Source organism: Notechis scutatus, chromosome Z (assembly GCF_049901735.1).
Source record: "Notechis scutatus isolate UNSWTSFEM ecotype Mainland chromosome Z, rNotScu1.2, whole genome shotgun sequence".
NCBI classification, from domain to species: domain Eukaryota; kingdom Metazoa; phylum Chordata; class Lepidosauria; order Squamata; family Elapidae; genus Notechis; species Notechis scutatus.
This window is the reverse complement of record NC_142025.1, coordinates 4434436-4455177: the sequence shown is the minus strand read 5'-3', so window position 1 is coordinate 4455177 and position 20742 is coordinate 4434436. Positions and strand designations below refer to the sequence as shown.

General features: G+C 42.7%; 1 protein-coding gene across 4 annotated transcripts; it reads right to left on the bottom strand.

The window, feature by feature from the left end:
- Positions 1-7208: 7208 nt before the first annotated feature.
- LOC113426405 (uncharacterized) lies at positions 7209-20535 on the bottom strand. 4 transcript variants are annotated; one of them, XR_015746028.1, is made up of 4 exons: positions 20298-20535; positions 13309-15281; positions 8860-8950; positions 7209-7327 (listed from the first exon to the last, which is right to left on the bottom strand). XR_015746028.1 is itself a non-coding variant. In XM_087947700.1 (2 exons), exon 2 carries the CDS (start codon positions 14563-14565, stop codon positions 13480-13482), a length of 1086 nt encoding a protein of 361 aa, XP_087803826.1. In that variant the 5' UTR covers positions 14566-15281; positions 20298-20535; the 3' UTR covers positions 7209-13479. The 4 variants fall into 4 exon arrangements, 1 of the variants encoding a protein (XP_087803826.1); XR_015746027.1 differs by having other exon boundaries at positions 7209-8950; XR_015746029.1 differs by lacking the exon at positions 8860-8950.
- Positions 20536-20742: the final 207 nt, after the last annotated feature.

Below are 20742 nucleotides of genomic sequence, written 5' to 3'. Positions count from 1 at the left end.
CAGCCTGTGTCTTATTTATTACGTTTTGTTATTATTTGCTAAATTAACCTGTCGCCCATCTCCACAAGGAGTTGGCTAGGGTGGTTTAGAGAAACATAACGTGCCATCAAGTTTTCTGAAGGCTGCCTTGCAATTTTGCTAAACTTTGTGTGATATTCAACTACATTTAATGTTCATTGGAAATACTGAGCTACAAAGTACAGGCTTGGCCAAAACTTTATTCATTACAGGTAGTTTTTGACTTAGAACTATTTCTTTAGTGACTGTTCTAAGTTACAATGGCACTGAAAAAAAGTGACTTAGGACTGATTTTCACCCTTACAACCATGGTAGCATCCCCACAGTCACCTGATAAAAATTCAGAGGCTTGGCAACTGACTCATATTTATGACCGTTGCAGAGTCCTGGGATCATATGATCCCCTTTTGTGATCTGACAAGCAAAGACAACAGGGAAGCTAGATTCACTTAACAACCAGGTTCCTAACTTACCAACTGCAGTGATTCACTTAACAACTGTGTCAAGGAAGGTCATAAAACTTGCTTAGCAACTATCTATTCGGACTCAATTGTTGTCATAAGTCGAGACTACTTGTATGGTTTTGCTAAGCAAATTTTGAAACTACAATTTCATTTTTTCATCATTTTGGTGTGGCGTTTTAAATCCATATCGCTGTTGGAAATCATCAAGGATTTATGCTATATGAGACTCTATAAATGTGTTCAATTTCAGCTTAGTAATAGATTGGGGGAGGAGTAGATTGGAGGAGAAGGATGGCTACAAGTGTATGCCCACTTACAATAAAGACTATTAAATACAGTTAACTTTTTAAGAGAGGATGTTTTTTTTAAAAAAAGACAAATTTCAAAAATAAATTTTGTCTCACAATCTGTTCCCAGGAAATTATTGGGGGAAATCTCAAAAAACTCAATATAAGATTATGTAAGACTAACAGGGTATATCCATGCTTCACTATGAAACTATGTGATCGGGCTTAGTTTTGGGGGAGGAAAATAAAAGGGGTAAAATTCTGCCTCTGCCTACCAGCATCCATCAGTATTCATCTGGCTAGCATCCTGTCAGTATGTGAGAGAGTTGAGGGCTGTTTGGAAACTGAAACAGTATTTGCTGCGAGCAAGAAGGAGACAGCAAGGAGCCTGGGCGTGGCTTAGCTTAACTTCTGTAGTAAAGCTGGTGGCTGCTCTGAAACGGAAACTCCTCTGCTTGTCTTTTGCATTTGGAAGACACTTCTTTTCAAGTGGGGAGGTGAAGTAGAAATCATCATCAAGTGTGTTAATAATAATAATAATATAGGAAATACGAATGCTCTGATGGTCATTTCAAAAAATCCTTTCTTAGTGAGCGTTTAGAAGCCAAGAGGAACATAAGTGCCAAATCTCAAGTTTGTAGGCTTTACAGTTCTGGAGATTTTGTGATGATGCATGAGTGGTATTTCGCTTTTTTATATATATATATATAAAAGAAGATAAAAAGCTATATCTTCTGAAAGGAAACAAAACTGTAACACCTGGATTTATCTGATAAGCCTTAAATTTTACATCTTTTACTGAACATTTCATTGAGTTAGAGGTCCTCAATTTACAACAGTTCATTTAGTGACCATTCAAAGTTAAGCGACACTTTCAAAAAAAAAAGTTAATTAGGACTATTTTTCACACAACCATTCAGCATCTGCACGGTCACGTGATTTACGTTTGAATGCTTGACAGCTGGTTCATACTTATAACAGTTGCAGTGACCTGGGATCACATGATCCCCTTTTGCAACCTTTTGATAAAGCTAATGGGAAAGCCAGATTCACTTTATCAACCAGGTTACTAACTTATCAATTACAGTGATTCTTTTAGCAACTGTGGCAAGAAAGGTCATAAAATGGGGCAAAACTCACTTAACAAATGTCTCACCTAGCAACATAAATTTTGGGCTCAATTGTGGTTGTAAATGGAGGACTCACCTGTACTTATTTATTCAGCGCATTGTACCTCATTTCCACCAGATGGCGCTGCAGGACTTAAAGTTCCACGAAAAACCACACTTGTTCCTTTTCAGAACAGAACAGAAATGGACTCTCTATGTAGCCACACAAAGACTATTCAAAGTTATGAGTAACCTCCCCCAAAAGGTTCAGATGATCTATTCTGGAGCAAACACACACACAATCATGTGGCCACATTTTGAGCGCTTGGCAACTGGCTCACCTTTATTAGCTGGTTGCAAGTGTTCCATAATCACAATCAGTCCTCAACATACGACCACAATTAAAACCCAAAATTTCCATGAAGAGAGCTTTGCCCTGTTTTTCCCCACTTTATTTTAATTCCCTCCGAGCATTCTCTTTTGTATTTCAGGCATAAAATTACAGCTGGGGAACCGAACCTGGTTATGTCAATGGGATGAGAATGACCAGACAATTGTGGCTTATTTGGGGACCAGATTGGGGAACATAGGTTTCCCAAGTTGAAAGGAGGAGAAACATCTGACAAAAGTCCAATGGGAATCAAAAAACAATGGGCACAACTAGGTAGCCTTCAACTTTACAGCCACAGTTGAGCAAAATTTTCTTTGATAAACAAGACAAATGTTCATTGAGTTTTGCGCCATTGCAGAGCCTTTCTTGCCCCAGTTGCTGAATGAATCACTTCAGTTGTTAAGTTAGTCACAAGGTTGTTTAGTGAATCTCGCTTCCCCATTGACTTTGTTTGACAGAAGTTTGCAAACCTGACCTTGGGATATAGCAACCGTCATAAGTATGAACCAGTTTCCAAGCATCTGAATTTTGATTATGTGACCTGGGGATGCTTCAATGGTTGTGTGAAAAATGGTCATAAGTCACTTTTTTGCCGTGCCGGTGTTAACCTTGAATGATCATAAATGAATGGTTATAAGTCAAGGACTTCCCGTAATGTGATTTCAAATATTTTTTTGATGGAAACAACCCCTCCTCACACCTAGGAATGTATTGACTCACTTAATGACCACCATACTTGCTTAATGACTATCACGTTTGCTTTTCAGCCATGGTGTTCACCTAATGATGGTCACAAAAAAAGATCGTAAAATTGAGCCAGTCACTTGGATGCCTTGACCTACAGCTGTCATGACTTACGGCATAAATTCCGGTCTCCGTTATGGTGCTAAGTCAAGGACTAGTAAAAGCCCGAAGCAGTCTTCTACAAGTCGACTCCCATTTTGAACAATATGAAAGGAATCCACGGCAAATCTGAGTTTATACAAGAGGTGGAATTAGCATTTGATCCTTTTCTGTGCCTCTTGGGGCGCGACTTGCTTAAAACAATTTCTCATATTAGAAAGTTGCTATTTATTTTAAAGTTCAGAATATTTTTCTCTTCCGAGCAGTTTTAAGACACAGGTGGCATTTGCTTGGATTAATATGCAGGGCAAATTCCCCGCTGTCAGCTTTCATTGAGGCACCCGTTCCTCCGTTCCAAGTCCTCTCAGGAGAATCGCCCGGTAATTATTTTAATCTTCTTTTCTGGTATGGAAGAGCGGTTTTGAATTTTTTCCTCTCACATTAAAGCTGAGAATGCTTCGTTAAGCTATAATTTGACCCTGGTTCACTTATTGGCTGTTTACCTAACATTTCTGGCAAAAAAATGCCAGGGTTTTACAAGCCACCATGGAGGATATCAGTGGTGGCTAACCTTTTTGGGCTCCCGTGCCGAAAATTGTGCGCATGCTCACATGCTAGCACCCAGAAGGCAATATGCCCCGCCCCTCTGAGCATGTGTGTGCAACACCTCCTGCTCCCCCTGACCTGCACTGCGCATGTACGCACCTCCCAGCTGATTTTCGGCCTCTCTGAGGCTTGAGGGAAGCCTCTGCAGCCTTGGGAGGCCGAAAAATGGGCCCGTTTAGTCACTTCCGGTATTTCCAGAAGGCCCATTTTTCGGCCTCCCAAGGCTGCAGAGGCTTCCCTCGAGCCTCAGGGAGGCCAAAAAAGGTCTCAAACTGGCCTAAAATCAGCTGGGTGGCACCAGTACATGCGCAATGAAGGTAAGTTTGGCTGGGGCTCATGTGCCCGCACAAATTGGCACACGCCATCACGGATATAAGCCATGATTAGGTATGGTTGACTTTGCTTTAATTATTTAGGGTCAACCTGCCTTCAAAAATATTGAAGTCAGTGAAACAATCAGATCTTGTCTGGTTAGATAGTTGCGTAACCACCAGGACAAAATATGGAAGAAAGCAATGACGGTGTCACAATACAGGGAGTCCTTGACTTAAAACATTTCATTTCGTGACCGTTCAAACTTACAACATCACCGAAAAAAGTGACTTGTGATTGTTTTTCACATGTATGACCATTGCAGAATTCCCCATGGTCACATGTTCCAAAATTCGGCTGCTTGGCAACTGGTTCACATTTATGACGGTCAAAGTGTCCTTCTGACAATCAAAGTCAGCGGGAAGCCAGACTTACTTAACAACTGTCTTAACTACCTTAACAACGGTGGTGATCTATTTAACAACTGTGGCAAGAAAGGTCGTAAAACAGGGCACAAAATTTACTTAGCTGTCTCACTTAGCACCAGAAATTTGGAGCTTTGTTATGGTCATAAGTTCAGGATTACTTGTAGTGGAAAATAAATTGTTGGGAGTGCGACTTGATAGCATCTCCCCTTTAACACTTCAGGAATCATTTTTAAAGTCTTATACCGTAGGTAGTCCTCAATTTAGAACCGAAATGGTGTTCAAAATTTCCATTGCTAAGTAAGAGAGTTAAGTGAAGTTTGCCCCACCTTCCTTGCCACAGGTGTTAAGTGAATCACTGCAGTAGTTAAGTTAGTAACACAGTTGTTAAGTGAATCAGGCTTCCCCATTGAGTTTGTTTGTCAGAGGGTCGCAAAAGGGGATCACATAACCCTGGGGCACTGCAACCATCATAAGTGCATGCCAGTTTCCAAGCATCTGAATTTTGATCACGTGACCGTGCTGCAATGGCCATTAAGTGTGAAAAATGATCCAAAGTCACCTTTTTCCAATGCTGTTGTAAACTTGAAATGATCCCTAAACAAAAATGTATAAGTTGAGGACTAACTATTGGTCTCAGCCAAAGAATGTGCAGCTTGGAAAGATGGATGTGTAAACTACACACTAACCTCCTAACAGGGCCTTCTGTCCATTAACCCTTAGTATTTTTTCTTCTCTGAAAATTGTATAAGGAAAGAAAGAAGAGGGGAACAATGCCAGAAATGGTATTCAACCGGTTCTGACCAGTTCTGGAGAAATTTTGAGTAGTTTTGGAGAACTGGCCAATACCGTTAGGAATATAAGTCACCTAACAGGTATTTGGGTTAGAAATATATAAACCAGGATAAACATTTTAAAACTGTAACTTTAAGAAAATGCAAAACTGTAATTAGGTGTGGTTTCTCAAACGGCCATAAGATGGAGCCAGAAACCTGGTTTGTCTTAGTCTGAGTCTCAGAAGAGAGTGTGAGTGTATCTCTGTTTCCTTCTGTTGGAAAGTATTGCCCTTGCTCCATTTCTTCTAATTGACTGATATTACTGGATTTAATGTAAGTCTGATACTGAACTGTTTTTGACACTGGAATTTGATATTTGGATTATCCCTGGATTGAAAAACTGACTGATTTTACCTGAGACTGATTTTTGGATTGCTTATTTTGGACTTTGCTTAAACCTTTCTGCAAGTAAAAACCTACATTTACTGTACAGTGTATCTGTGTGCTCTCTGTGTGTATTATTCAAACACTACTCTCAAATACGTCTCCCTGTATGCGTTCATTCTCCTAACGGGGAATTACCTCAACAAATACCACCTCTGACTGGCCCTGCTCCCATCTATTCTCTGCCTCCTATTGACTCCCAGCTGATCGGCTGGTCTTTTTTGGTTGCCCTGCACAGGAGAATGGAGCTGGAAAGCAGGTTAGTGGGGTGGGGAGGGAAGGGGGATTTTGCAGTATATTTTTTCCCTGGAGTGGGTTGGAAATGGGGATTTTGCAGGATCCTTCCCCTGCCACACCCACCAAGCCACACCACGCCCACCAAGCCATGCACCACAGAACTGGTAGTAAATAATTTTGAATCCCACCACTGATCAGTGCCCTTTGGAGTTTGACCCAGGACAGTTGTTTTCAATTTGTGGCTGTGGGGGACCACAATGTCATCACTGGGGGTCAACGAAGGCTTGAAGAAATGATTTAAATTTTAAATCTTGAGTTAAATCTTGGGGGGCGTCTGTGGCCAGTTGTTAGGCCGTGTCAAATTTTCAAGCTTTCAGTTTCCAAACTTTAGGCATGCTCAAAAGTTGTGACATGCCTTGGGGATTGTAAAGATATTTGGATTACTTTAATATAATTTAGATGTGCTCGGTAAGTCACTAACATGAGTCACTCAGAGTCATCATGGAATCTAGTGGTCTGAACTTTGACATATTAAATTAAATTAAATGTTACAAACCCTCAAACACTATACCCACAGAGACACAGCATATTTTTTTAAAAAACCCACAAATAAGGGCATTCTTTATTTTATAGGGATGTGGTGGCTCAGTGGCTAAAATGCTGAGCTTGTCAATCAGAAAAGTCGGCAGTTTGAATCCCTAGCACTGTGTAACGGAGGGAGCTCCTGTTCCTTGTCCCAGCTTCTGCCAACCTAGCAGTTCAAAAGTGTGTAAAAATGCAAGTAGGAAAAGTAGGGACCACTTTGGTGGGAAGGGAACAGCGTTCCGTGCACCTTCAAAGGCGTTTCGTCATGCCGGTCACATGACCATGGAGACGTCTTCGGACAGCGCTGGCTCTTCAGCTTTGTAACAGGGATGAGCAGCGCCCCCTAGAGCCAGAAACGACTAGCACAGATGTGCAAGGGGAACCTTTACCTTTACATTGGCCTTATTGAAAGATAATTCCAAGAGCTACTGTGGTTGGGGAGAACTATGGTTCTACTGTGGTTAGAGCTTGCCGGCTGGAGAATTTGGGGGATTTAAGGCCCACACATCTTAAAAGTAACCAAATTTGGGGGAAAACCCAGCACTTTAATCTAGCCAGGGGAAAAACACCGTATATATTATGAATAGGGGCCATCTGATCAGGATTCTGTTCTAACATCCTTATCCTGGAAAATAAGTTTAATTTAAAACAAAAAACAAAAAACCACCTGTATTTGTTGCAGGGGGAAAAAAAACCTCAACACAATTTCCTTGCAGCGACACATAACTTTTATTCTCTTTACTCTTTATTGATTAGTTACACAGAACAGAGTTGAGTGTTCTCCGGTGTTAAATCTAACGATAATCTCCTCCAATGTTTATTCTCTGCACCTGCCCAAGAGACAAAAATGTTTTTGAGCACATTAATCCTTTGGCTGACCTCTTTCCGTGGGATCAAAGCTTACGTAGATTTTTATTTTTACAGTCATGGTTTCCATAAGCAAAGGAGCCCATTTTTAGGCTCTCGCTCGGGAGGATTATTAAAGAGGCCACGCCGTTGGATTAGTGACCCAGTTTTTCATCCTTACCTGCGATCCATATGCAATCTCTTCCTACCCATCTGCTCCCACCCAACGCTGATTTTACAAATCAAACAAAACCAACAAGTGAGATAAAGTCTGGCTGGATTTACGGCCTTGCTAACTAATTAGGTCTGCCCTGAATTTCCGATAGGAAGAAGGTGGGGAAGGAGGAATAATTTGAGGGGGTGGGGATAGAGGAAGGTGGCAAATCTCACCATAGCTTTGGTAGTCTGGCCTGGCTAAAGTAGCCCCTGACTTACGATGACAAGCCCAAAAATTCTGTTCTTAGGCAAGAGTTATAAAGTGAGCTTTCACCCATTTTACGTCTTTTCTTGTCAGTTTTTACATGAATCACTGCAGTTGTTAGATAGATGATAGATAGATAAGATAGTCAGTAGATAGAGATGGAAAGATATAGAAAAATATAAAAATAGAGATAGACAGATGATAGATTAGATAGATAATAAATAGACAGTAGATAATTGATAGTGATAGAGATAGATAGATGTATAAAAATAGAGACAGATGATGGATGATAAATCAGATAGATAATAGACAGTAGATAGAGATAAATATAGAGATATAGATGGATGATAGAAAAAATGAACAGTAGAAAGAAAAATATAGAAACATAAATATAGAGATGGATGATAGATTAGATAGATAATAGATAGACAGATAGATAGATAGTGATAGAGATAGATAAGTATAAAAATAGAGATAATGATGGATGATAAATTAGATAGATAATAGACAGTAGAGATAAATATAAAAATAGAGATAGATGATAGATGGATGATAGATAAAATAGACAGACAGTAGACAGAAAGATATAGATAAGTATAAAAATATAGAGATGATGGATGATAGATTATATAGATAATAGATAGTAGATAGATATAGATAGATATAAATATTAAAATAGATAGATAATAGATGGATGATAGATTAGCTAGATAGTAGATAGATATAAATATAAAAACAAATGATAGATGGATGATAGAAATAGATAGATACAGATATAGATAAGTAAAAATAGAGATTCAGAGATTAGATAAATAGCGATAGATATATGATGAGATAAATGATAGATATGATAGATGATAAATATAAAAATAGAGATGTAGATGGATTATACATGATAGAGGTAGATAAGTATAAAAATAGAGATATAGAGATTGGATAGATGGATGGATATAGATATGATATAGAGATAGATAGAATTCTACATTGGCCAAGTGTGATTGGATACACAAAGAATTTGTCTCGTGCATAAGCCCAGAGTGTATATATAAACAACAAATAATGGATCATATCTCATAAATCATAATTACATAGTACCGTGGTGGTTGTTAAGTGAATCAGGCTTCCCTGTTGAATTTGCTTGTCAGAAGGTCGTAAAAGGGGATCATGTGACTCCGGGACTCTGCAACTGTCGTAAAAGTGAGTCAATGGCCAAGAATTTGAATTTTGATCACAAAACCATGGGGATGCCCCTTTTTTAGTGCTGTTGTAACTTTGAACAGTCACTAAATGAATTTTCGTAAGTCAAGGACTACCTGTGCTTGCATGGCAACCTATTAGGAGACCTTGGGAAAGTAGATAGGAAGAGGAGGAAAAAATAGAAAAGGAGGAGAAGATAGGAGACGTTTCATTACCAGACTTGGTAACATCATCAATTCTAGAAGGGAGTGGGGTTCATGGAAAGGAGGAGGAGGAAGAGATAGAGAAGGAGAAAATAGAAAAGGAGGAGAAGATAGGAAGAAAATCGAGGAGCAGCAGCAAGAGAAGAAGGATTGTGAGACCCTTTCTACTCTTTGAGCTTGGTTATTTCCTTGCAGACGTTTCATTACCAAACTTAATAACATCATCAATGCTAGAAGGGAGTGGGATTCATGGAAAGGAGGAGGAGGAGGAGATAGAGAAAATAGGAAAAGGAGAAGAAGAAAATAAATATAAGGAAGGAGGAGAAGGCACGGAGGGGGGAGAAAAGAAGGAGAAACAGAAGATAGAAAGGAGAAGATAGATGAGGAAAAGACCAATTTTTTTTATCGATAAGAAAACTCTATGGAAAACTCCATGAAGACACCAGATCTTGAAAAAAAAGAAAGCAAAACATTGACTTTTTAGGATGCATGGCAGTCTTCAAAGCAAAGAGGCGACTGATCAGTTTATTTATTGAATTGTTCAACTCATGCTCTGCCCAATATTCAGACAGCAACCCCAGCAAATCCCAGGATTGTGGGTTAAACAGGGAAAACGTGCCAGAAAAGCTACGTGGGTGGATAAATCAAGTCACAGAATCATAGAATGGACAATTTTCACCCTGTTTTTTGTATTGTGCTTAAAAAGAGGACGTAAGTCTCTACATTTTCTAGGCTTTTCGTATGAATATAAGTTTCTCTTTCAAAGGAAATAGGGGTACATTGAGACGTCCTAATATGTCCCCTCTCATCTTGTTGATGTAAGGACAGATAGTCCTTGACTTACAACAGTTCATTTAGTGACTGTCGAAGTTACAACGGCATTGGAAAAAGTGACTTAAGATCGTTTTTCACACTTACAACCCCGGTAGCATCCCCAGGGTCGCATGATCAAAATTCAGACCCTTAGCAACTGACTCATATTTATGACGGCTGCAGTGTCCCCAGGGTCACATGACCCTCCTTTTGTGACCTTCCAAGCCAACGCCTGACAAGCAAAGTTAATTAAGGAGCAAGATTCGCTTTAACAACCACATTTCCCTTACTAACTGAAGAGATTTGCTTACATTTGTAAAATGGGGCATAGCTCACTTAACAATAGTCCTGCTTAGCAATGAAAATCTCCGGCTAAATTGTGATCGTAACTCGAGGACTACCTACACGACTTCCAATGGGGCTAAGCAAGTGAAAATTCTGATGCCCAAAACTCAAAATTCTTCGGATTCTCTTCATACATGTAGTCCTTCACACATGGCAATAATGCAGTCTAACCATTATGGCAGGAGTCTTCAAACTTGGCACATTTAAGACTTGTGGACTTCAACTCCCAGAATTCCTCCTCCAGTCATGTTAGCTCAGGAATTCTGAGAGCTGAAATCCACAAGTCTTAAAACGTGTCAAGTTTGAACACCCCTGCCATAATGGCCATAGGTTGTGTGACAATTGTAAATCGGGTCAGTCTCATGAGCAATCCAATTATACACCCTTCCCCCCCCACCAGTCATTAAACCAGGCCGGCAGTCATTAAACCAAAGTCCGGCCTGGCGGCCAATTGCGGCCCATTTTCAAATTTTGAGCGGCCCACAGCCTCTTCTCCCCGATGGCTCAGCCTGTCACTCATCCCCACTGGCCAGTGTTTTTCCCATTTAATGTTAATGGTTCAAAAAAAAAATGTCAGGCTGAATTGTCGGCTCCACACATTTTCACCTCACCAAATCTGGCTCTCCTTGCAAAAAGTTTAGACGCATTAAACCTTTTGGGCGCCAGGAACAGATTCCATGGATCGAGGTTTTTCCAGGGACTGGGGGATTCGTGGTTTCCTGTGCTGCCTTCATCCCACAGACTTGTGGGGTTTTGCTTGTTTTCACGATCCAGTTTCTGACATGCCAAAGGCCCCGGGCCCAGTGGTAGAATTCAGCCAGTTTGCACCAGTTCAGGAGAATTGGTTGTTAACTTTCTGAGTCATTTGGTGAACTTGTTGTTGGAAGAAATCATTAGGGTAGAGAACTGGTTGTTAAATTATTTGAATCCCACTACTGCCTGTGCCAGTCTACAGACTGGAAGTTGGGGACCCCTGGTTAAACCCACGGTTTGCTATGGCAGTGTTGCCGAAAACTGGAAATAACTTCCAGGTTTTGGCATAGCCACGGCAAAAGAGGTCCATGTGTTTGCAGGACACAAGTAAGGACCATCCTTGCAGCTGTGCTGACCAGCAGCTGAAGGGAGATCATATGACCACCCAGGAAGGGGACACCACGAGATCCTCAGAACTGAATCCTGGTTCTAGGTAGGTTGTAACCTCCAACGGCCGCTAAGGAAATAGTTATAAGTTGAGGACTGTCTGCATTACATCTTCGAGAACATGCTTTGAGATGTCCATAACAAATTTTTACATCCTTATTACCTGCTCCCGCCATCGCTAAATCTAGAATAAATTCCCGAGGTTGTTTCTTGGGCTGCTCTTCACACTATGCTTGGACAGTCCTTACTGACCTACACTGACCACTTATTTCCTCTTAGATGGACAGGGCTGGACAGAGCTTTTGAGTGACGCTAGATCCTCCGTTTTGGTGCATCCTGGCTCTAAACATCTAGATACAACTTCCTGCTTCATTTTGATCCTTGATGTACAACCACGATGGAGCCCAAAATTTATGTTGCTAAGTGAGACACTTGTTTTGCTCCATTTTACAACCCCTTAACACAGTTGTTAAGTGAATCTGGCTTCCCCACTGACTTTGCTTGTCAGAAGATTGGAAAGGGGGTTCACGTGACCCCCGGGGACACTGCAAAGGTCACGAATCAATTGCCAAGGATCCAAATTGTAATCACGTGATCACGGGGATGCCACGATGACCTTAAGTGTGAAAAAATGGCCGTAAGTCACTTTTTTTTCAGTGCTGTTGTAACTTTGAATAGTCACTAAATGAATTGTTGACTGCCTGTAATTGCAAAGAGGAATCTTGTGGCATGATTCAGGAAGCAGAATTGAAACCAAGTGTTGTTATTCAGGCCCTTGCAGAAGTGCCCCGAGGACCAGATGTTTTAAAATCCTCTTGTCTCTGACAATCCACCATGTTACATGGAAGACATGTAAAAGGCTGGGCAAAGAAGCAATGCCAAGGAAACAGTCACATAAGAGATGACACACAGTGGTGGGATTCTACCAGTTTCCCTACCGGTTCAGTGATTGTGCACTTTTTACAACTGGTTTGGGGAGCCGTGCTGAACCAGTAGTATTTCACCACCGATGACACATCTGCATAATGCACAGAGAAAGAGGCTCAAAAAAGGCAGCAGGAGATCTGCACTTTCAGACTTGCAAGATTCTGTTAATGCAGCTTTACAATAAAGTAGAATTAGATCCTGATTTACCCCACAAGACCTGACATGTTGGCTAGAAATGACAGGAAATAGGAACCGTCTTTCTCTTAAATGACAGGGTCATTGGGCTGAGACTCCGACGGAAATTATACATGTGTGTGTGTCTTTCCACCCAAAACAATCCTGGAGACGTCTTAGGCATCTTACACAAATCCAGAAAGTTTATATAACCTCTCTTATTTTTTTTTTGCACAATTCTTGTTAGGGGAAGTGGAGGAGGTAAATTGTTTGGCAGAATGAAGCTGTCACAACATTTAAACAACAGAAATGAAATTAGTTAGGAACTCCCATTTCTTTTGAAAGTATCTTGGCAACTAGAAAGTTGGTGCCCTCTCTATCCCCCAACAAGGCAGAAATTCACAATGACACGGGTTCTATTCCTTCTAGCGCCACCTTCTGCTTTCCTGGAGAACACACACAAAATTAGTCCTATGAATTAGCACACACACACACACAGGGGGAAACACGCTGCTTTAAGCCCCCCAAGACTGCAAAAAGCAAGATCCTATGATTTTTTTTCCAAATGCGATTAATTAAGCATATGAAACCTCCCTATTTCACTCAGGTGTCCGCATCTCCAGATATGTCTACAGGCAGTCCTCATTTAGCGACCATAATTGTCAGTCGCTAAGTGAAGCAACTGCTAAGTAAAATCACGACTGTGCTTAATGATCTTCCTTCCGCTTTCCTTTGATTTACAAACCTGTAAAGGTTATGAATGGAAGACTGGCCACCAAAAAAAATGATTGTTTCGCTTTCCCACCGTTAACTACGAAGGGTCACTAAAAGAGGCGGTGGCTAAGCAAGGGCGGCCCTTCCTGCCATTCTGAGTTTTCCATCCGCCTGTAATTCCAGTTCTTCTTGCCAAGCCTGGTCACTCCATCTGAGTTTCGTGCACATTCGGCATCTCACGGCTGTGGATTTTCTGATGTCGCCGGAGATATTTCTTCAGCCGAAATTGCTTCCCGCAAATGAAGCATTTTTGGTCTCCCTCGCTTAGGTGCAGCTTTTGGTGCTTCACCAGGTACTTTCTTTGCGTGAAAAGTTTCCCACACTTGGTACAGTTGCAAGGCCCCATCTGGATGTGGATCATCCGGTGTCTGAAAAGATTGGTCTTCTGGTTGAAGGTTTTCTCACACTCGGGACACTGATACGGCGCTTCCCGCGTGTGGATTTTTTGGTGCCGGATGAGATTGGACCTCCGGCTGAAGCTCTTCCCACACTCGGTGCATTTGAACGGGTCGCTCAGGTGCATCCGCTGGTGTCGAAGGAGCTGCCGGTTCATGCGAAAGCTTTCCCCGCACTTGGCACACTTGTACGACCCTTCGGTCGTGTGAATTTTATGGTGCCGAGTGAGGTTAGACTTCTGATTGAATTCTTTGCTGCAAACGGGACAGGGGAACGTTTTCTCTGCTTTCGGCTCTTCCAGGAGGACGGGGAGATTTTTCTGGGACTTGGCAAAGCCCCCGTCCTGTTTGGTGAACATGGAGGTGGGGGGGCGCCTTTTGAGGAATATTGAGGGCGGGTCAATGTTTTCCCCAAACTCTGAATCGAGGGGAGGGTTGGCGTTGGCTTCCTTTTTTATCCTTTGAGACAGGAACGGGACAGAGTTTTGGCACAGGGACCACTCATATTCGGGGTGCTCTAAATCCTCCTCTTTGATGCCGATTTGGGATGCACCCGCTAAGCAACTGGCATGTATTTCAATATTCTCTGCTTCCTCCTCTGGCTGAAATTCCAGAGGAAAATTGGAATATTTCTTCGGCGAGTGCTTTTGCTCGGCTGAATCCAGGGTTTTTTTCCCACCGAGAGACCCCAAATGTAGAGCCAGATCTTCTTCCATAGAAAAGTTCCATGGCGGATTTATCTCTATTTCCTTTTTATTCTGAATTCCCCATGGACCTTTAACCATCTTTGGATTGCCTGCAGCTTCCCAAACATCTCTCTCCTCGGATGCCATCTGCACCTGAGTTTGGGGCCTTTCCTAAGAAAACTCCTGTTTGCTGTGTGTTGTTTGGAACCGAATTAACCGGTTGGTTCCATCACCTGGTGGTACCCTTTTCTCTCCAGGGCCATATAGACAAATGAACTACCTGGGAAGAAAAGCGTAACAATGAGGTCAGGTCACAAACTTTTTCCCCTCCTGAGCAAGTCTGATTAACATTTCCTCAATATCCTTTTCATTGTGTTTGAAGGATGCAAAGTCCAGCCGTTTATGAATTTTTGAAACTGACCACGAATTCAGAGCAGAGGAAGACTGAATGGCTCACTTTTCAAGGTAAACAATTCTTTGATCAGAGTTGCTGTCATATGTACTGCATAGTAGAACAATTTTTTTCTTCTGGAAGATATTTTGATATACAGATTATCTCTCAATGCCAAAACCCTTGTTATACTTGTCGCTTGACATGCAATTCTTAATATTCTTTTTTTCTCTTTTCTTCTTTCTTTCCTTCCCTCCTTCCTTTCCTTCCTTTCTTCTTTCCCCCTCTCTCTCTTCTTTTTTTGAGAAATGAAACAAAGTTTGCACAAGTTTGTTCTTTCTTCTGACTTCAGCTCGGACTTTTTATTGACATGTTTTCAGTCTTCCACTACAATAGAAGAAGCACTGTTGTAATCAATATAATTGATATTCTAATCCTCATGAAATTCTTTGGGCGATATTCTTAGTTTTACCTGTTTGATTGAAGAAAAAAGAAAGAAATAGATCTTAAGGGGATTGCAAAATATCTGAAGCCTTTCTTGGTTTTTTCCCCCCCATCTTATTTTAATTCTCTTCCTGCATTTTCTTTTGTATAAAATTACAGCTGGGGACCAAACCTGGTTATATCAATGGGATGAGAATAACCATCCACTTGTGGTTTATAATCCCAAATTAGCTGGAAGTTGTTTGATTGATTTCCAAGTAGAGACATCTGGCAAAAGTCCAGTGGGAGTTGGTCAAACAATGGTAGGGACAACTAAGCAGTCCTTTATTTCTGACCACAATTGAGCAAAATTTCCATTGCTAAGCCATTGTTAAGTGAGTCATTGTAATTAAGTTACTAATAACACGGTTGTTAAGTGAATCTGGCTTCCCCCATTGACTTTGCTAGTCAGAGGGGCACAAAAGCGGATCATATGACCCCCCCCAGGACCCTGCAACTGTCATAAATACGAGCCAGTTGCCAAGCGTCTGAATTTTGATCAATTGACCAATTGCAACCGTCATAAATACGAGCCAGTTGCCAAGCGTCTGAATTTTGATCAATTGACCAATTGCAACCGTCATAAATACTTGAGCCAGTTGCCAAGCGCCTGAATTTTGATCAATTGACCAATTGCAACCGGCATAAATACGAGCCAGTTGCCAAGCCGCCTGGATTTTGATCAATTGACCAATTGCAACCGGGCTATAAATACGAGCCAGTTGCCAAGCCGCCTGAATTTTGATCAATTGACCAATTGCAACCGCTTCATAAATACGAGCCAGTTGCCAAGCCTGAATTTTGATCAATTGACCAATTGCAACCGCTATAAATACGAGCCAGTTGCTGCGCCTGAATTTTGATCAATTGACCAATTGCAACCGCCATAAATACGAGCCAGTTGCTGCCGCCTGAATTTTGATCAATTGACCAATTGCAACCGGCCATAAATACGGAGCTTGCCAGTTGCCGTCCTGAATTTTGATCAATTGACCAATTGCAACCGTCATAAATACGAGCCAGTTGCCAAGCGTCTGAATTTTGATCAATTGACCAATTGCAACCGTCATAAATACGAGCCAGTTGCCAAGCGTCTGAATTTTGATCAATTGACCAATTGCAACCGTCATAAATACGAGCCAGTTGCCAAGCGTCTGAATTTTGATCAATTGACCAACTGCAACAATGCAACAATCATAATGAAAAATAGACATATGTTACTTTTTTTCCCCCAATACGGGTAGTCCTCAACTTACGACCACAATTGAGCCCAGCATTTCTGTTGCTAAATGAGATGTTTGTTCAATGAGTTTAGCCCCATTTCATGACCTTTCCTGCCACCGTTGTTCAACAAATCATTGCGGTTGTTGAATTAGTCACATGGTCATTAAGTGAGTCTGGGCTTCCCATCGACTTGGCTTGTCAGGAGGTCGCAAAGGGGATCGCATGACACCCCCCGGACGCTGCAATCATGGGTCATAAATATGACCCAGTGGTCAAGAGTCCGAATTTAGATCACGTAACCGTTGCACTGCTGCGATGGTTGTTGGAAAAATGGTCGTAAGTCTGTTTTCTCCGTGCCCTTTCTACTTTGAATGGTCACTCTATGAACTGTGGTAAGTCAAGGATTGCCTATACATTATGGAATCACCAGGGCTGGCATTTTGACTTTTTTGACTTCCTGGTAGATACCTGCATCTGGTTCAGGCCTAGGAACTGACCCAAACACATCCTAAAATCAATGCCGACCGTATCCCCATAAAGATCCTTCAAAATATCTGACCAAAGTGTTGGTGAAGGCTGGTGGACATAGTAGCATAAAGAGTGGAGAAGGAAGGAGTGACCCTTTGAGGGAGGGGACTTGAAGAAGTATTTAGATGCGGGGTGGGGGAGGTCCCTTGGTGAATCCAGTAAGGTCATAAAGGTAGTCTCCAATTTACAGCGGTTCGTTTAGCGACCGTTCAAAGTTAAAGCGGCACTGAAAAAAGCGACTTATGACTGTTTTCACACTTACGACCATTGCAGTATCCCCAATGGTCCCGTGAACCAAACTCAAAGACGCTTGGCAACTGTTTCATATTTACAACGGTCGCAGCATCCCGGGGAGTCATGTGATTCCCCCTTTTTTGCAACCTTCTGACAAGCCGAGTCAAAGGGGAAGCCAGATTCACTTAACGACCATGTGAACTATCTTAACAATGGCAGTGATTCGCTTAACAACCGTTGCAAGAAAGGTTGTAAAAGAGGGCAGAGGTCCCAAACGTCTCTCTCAACCAGAGTAATTTGGGGTTCGGTTGTGGATGTAAGTCAAGGACTATCTGAATTCTTTCTGTGCGTTTTTCAATTTAAATATGTGGTTTCTGCTTTCTGTTGCGGATTTTGGGCCTGCTAATATCTTACATCTCACCAAGAAGTTAACCATAGTATATCGAATTAAGTGGGGAGATTTATTAAAATGATTCCCTGGTTAGGGGGTGTTGACTTCATGCAATGAAAAACAAACAAACACCCCGCACACACAAAATCTCAATAAAACCTGGTCTGAAAGGCTGGAAACCTTATATAGGTAGTCCTTGACTTGCAACCAATATTTCTGTTGCTAAGTGAGACATTTGTTCAGTGACATTTGCCCCATTTTACGACCTTTCTTGCCACAATTGTTAAGTGAATCTGGATTCCCCAAAAGGGGATCATTTGACCTCAGGGACACTGCAAAGGTCTTCAAATAGGGGTCAGTCGCCAAGCCTCTTGCATTTCGATCATGTTAACTATGGGGATGCTGCAATGGTCATAAGTGTGAAAAATGGTCGTAAGTTGCTTTTTAAAGTGAAGTTGTAACTTTGAACGGTCACTTAAATGAACTGTTGTAAACTGAGCAGTATCTGTATGGACTTTTTGTGAAAGAAAAAAGGAAAATGGCGTAACGATTTCTGGATTCGAAGATTGAGAAAAACATAAGATTAAATGAAGGACAAAAGGTATGTATAATATTCACGAGGAAGGAGGAACAATTCAATTCTAATGATCTGTTGACAAGAAGTCTGGAAATCACCCATATATTTCTTAATATTTATTTGTTTGATTTCCTTCCTTCCTTCCTTTCCTTCCTTCCTTCCCTCCCTCCCTCCCTTCCTTCTTCCCTTCTCTCCCTCCCTTCTTTCCTTCCCTCCCTCCCTCCCTTCCTTCTTCCCTTCTCTCCCTCCCTTCTTTCCTTCCCTCCCTCCCTCCCTTTCCTTCTACCTTCCTTCCTCTCTCCCTCCCTTCGTTCCTTCCTTCCTAGTTTCTTTCCTTCCCTCCCTCCCTCCCTTTCTTTCCTTCCACCTTCCTTCCTCTCTCCCTTCCTCCCTCCCTTCCTTCTCTTTCTTTCCTTCTACCTTCCTTTCTCTCTCCCTCCCTCCCTCCCTTCCTTATCTTTCTTTCCTTCTACCTTCCTTTCTCTCTCCCTCCCTTCATTCCTTCCTTCCTAGTTTCTTTCCTTCTTTCCCTCCCTCCCTCCCTTTCCTTCTACCTTCCTTCCTCTCTCCCTTCCTTCCTTCTTTCCTTCCCTCCCTCCCTTTTCCTTCTACCTTCCTTCCTCCCTCCCCTCCCTTTCTTTCCTTCTACCTTTCTTCCTCCCTCCCTTCGTTCGTTCCTTCCTTCCTAGTTTCCTTTTTCCTTTTTCCTTCCTTCCCTCCCTCCCTTCCTTCCTTCCTTCCTTTCTTCTTTCTTTCTTTCTTTCTTTCTTTTTCTTTCTTTCTTCCTCCCTCCCTTCTTTCCTTCCCTCCCTCCCTTTCTTTCCTTTCACCTTCCTTCCTCTCTCCCTTCCCTCTCTTTCTTTCCTTCTACCTTCCTTTCTCTCTCCCTCCCTTCATTCCTTCCTAGTTTCTTTCCTTCCTTCCTTCCCTCCCTTTCTTTCTACCTTTCTTCCTCTCCCTCCCTCCCTTTTCTTCCCTCCCCTTTCTTTCCTTCTACCTTCCTTCCTCTCTCCCTCCCTTCGTTCCTTCCTTATCTTTCTTTCGTTCTACCTTCCTTTCTCTCTCCCTCCCTTCGTTCCTTCCTTCCTAGTTTATTTCCTTCTTTCCCTCCCTCCCTTTCCTTCTACCTTCCTTCCTCTCTCCCTTCCTTCTTTCCTTCCCTCCTTCCCTTTTCCTTCTACCTTTCTTCCTCCCTCCCTTCGTTCGTTCGTTCCTTCCTAGTTTCCTTTTTTCATTCCTTCCCTCCCTCCCTCCCTCCCTCCCTCCCTCCCTCTCTTCTTTCTTTCTTTCTTTCTTTCTTTCTTTCTTTCTTTCTTTCTTTCTTTCTTTCTTTCTTTCTTTCTTTCTTTCTTCCTCCCCCTCCCTACCTTCTCTCCCTTCCCTTTTATTCTATAAAAACATTCTTAATAGATACAGATTAAAAGGAGAAAAACACCACAGCCGTTTTGCCCACCAGGTTCATCCAATGGCTTCAGTGCAGCCTTGACTACTGCCAGGGGTTGCCCTTGAAGACATTGTGGAAACTGTTATCTGGGCCAGCCGAAGCACAGGAGCAGCGCCTTCCGATCCTGTCACCCCAAGTGCTTGAGATGTGCCCACTTTCAGCAGAGATTCATTGCCCCAGAGGGTGGGCGAGCGGTCATTCCCAACGTCTCCAAGACCCCCCAACCCTATAGGTTTTCTTGACAGAGTCACGCCACCCGCAAACTCCAGAGTTAACTTGCCACCTTGGCTGTCTTCACCCAGTTGGCTTTGCTCAAGCAAGCCCAGCTCGTAGCTTTATTGCTCTGGCTCCGCGGGCACCACATGCCAAAGCCAATGCCCGCGTTCCCACCACCGGCGGAATCCCGCGTGTTGGCTTCGTTGGGCGTCTCGTGTGAACGCGCCAGAGCTGAATCCCGTCCAAGTGGGAATCGTGGGTGGCGATGATGATGATGCAGGAGGGCCCGGTGGGTGGTGAGTGGGAAATGTCTTCATCCGTACGCGGGGGGCGAGACGAATGCAAACTCGGACGCGGGTGGGTTAGGAGAAGGACGTGGAAACGGCCTTACCGAGCTCCGTGCAATCCTTCCGGGCTGAGCTCCAGCCAAGGAGGGCAGGAGGGCCCCCGCAGGAAAAGCGCTGGGACACAGGGCAGGGAAGCTGAATTCAACAAAGGAAAGGCAACTTTTGCCCCGGGCAGGACCAGGGATGGGTGATCCCGACGTGAGGATTCGTACAAAGGGCGTCCCTGGGAGAGGAAAGGGGTGTCTCCCTTCCCACCCCCCGGAAATCGCCTTCTCCAGAAGCACGGTGGCATGCCAGGACATGGGCACGGGCTCGGGGCCGCAAGGCTTCCTGGGAATTGTAGTTCTTGTCCGCACGACCCTCCCCCGGCCCCCAACTTCCTAAAGGAAGAGAAACTCTGCGTTGGGGGAAATCTCTGGTCCGTCTCCAAAGGGCAGGAATAGAGGATACGATGAAGGGGCTCCAGTTCATTAGCCTTGGAATCGTGCG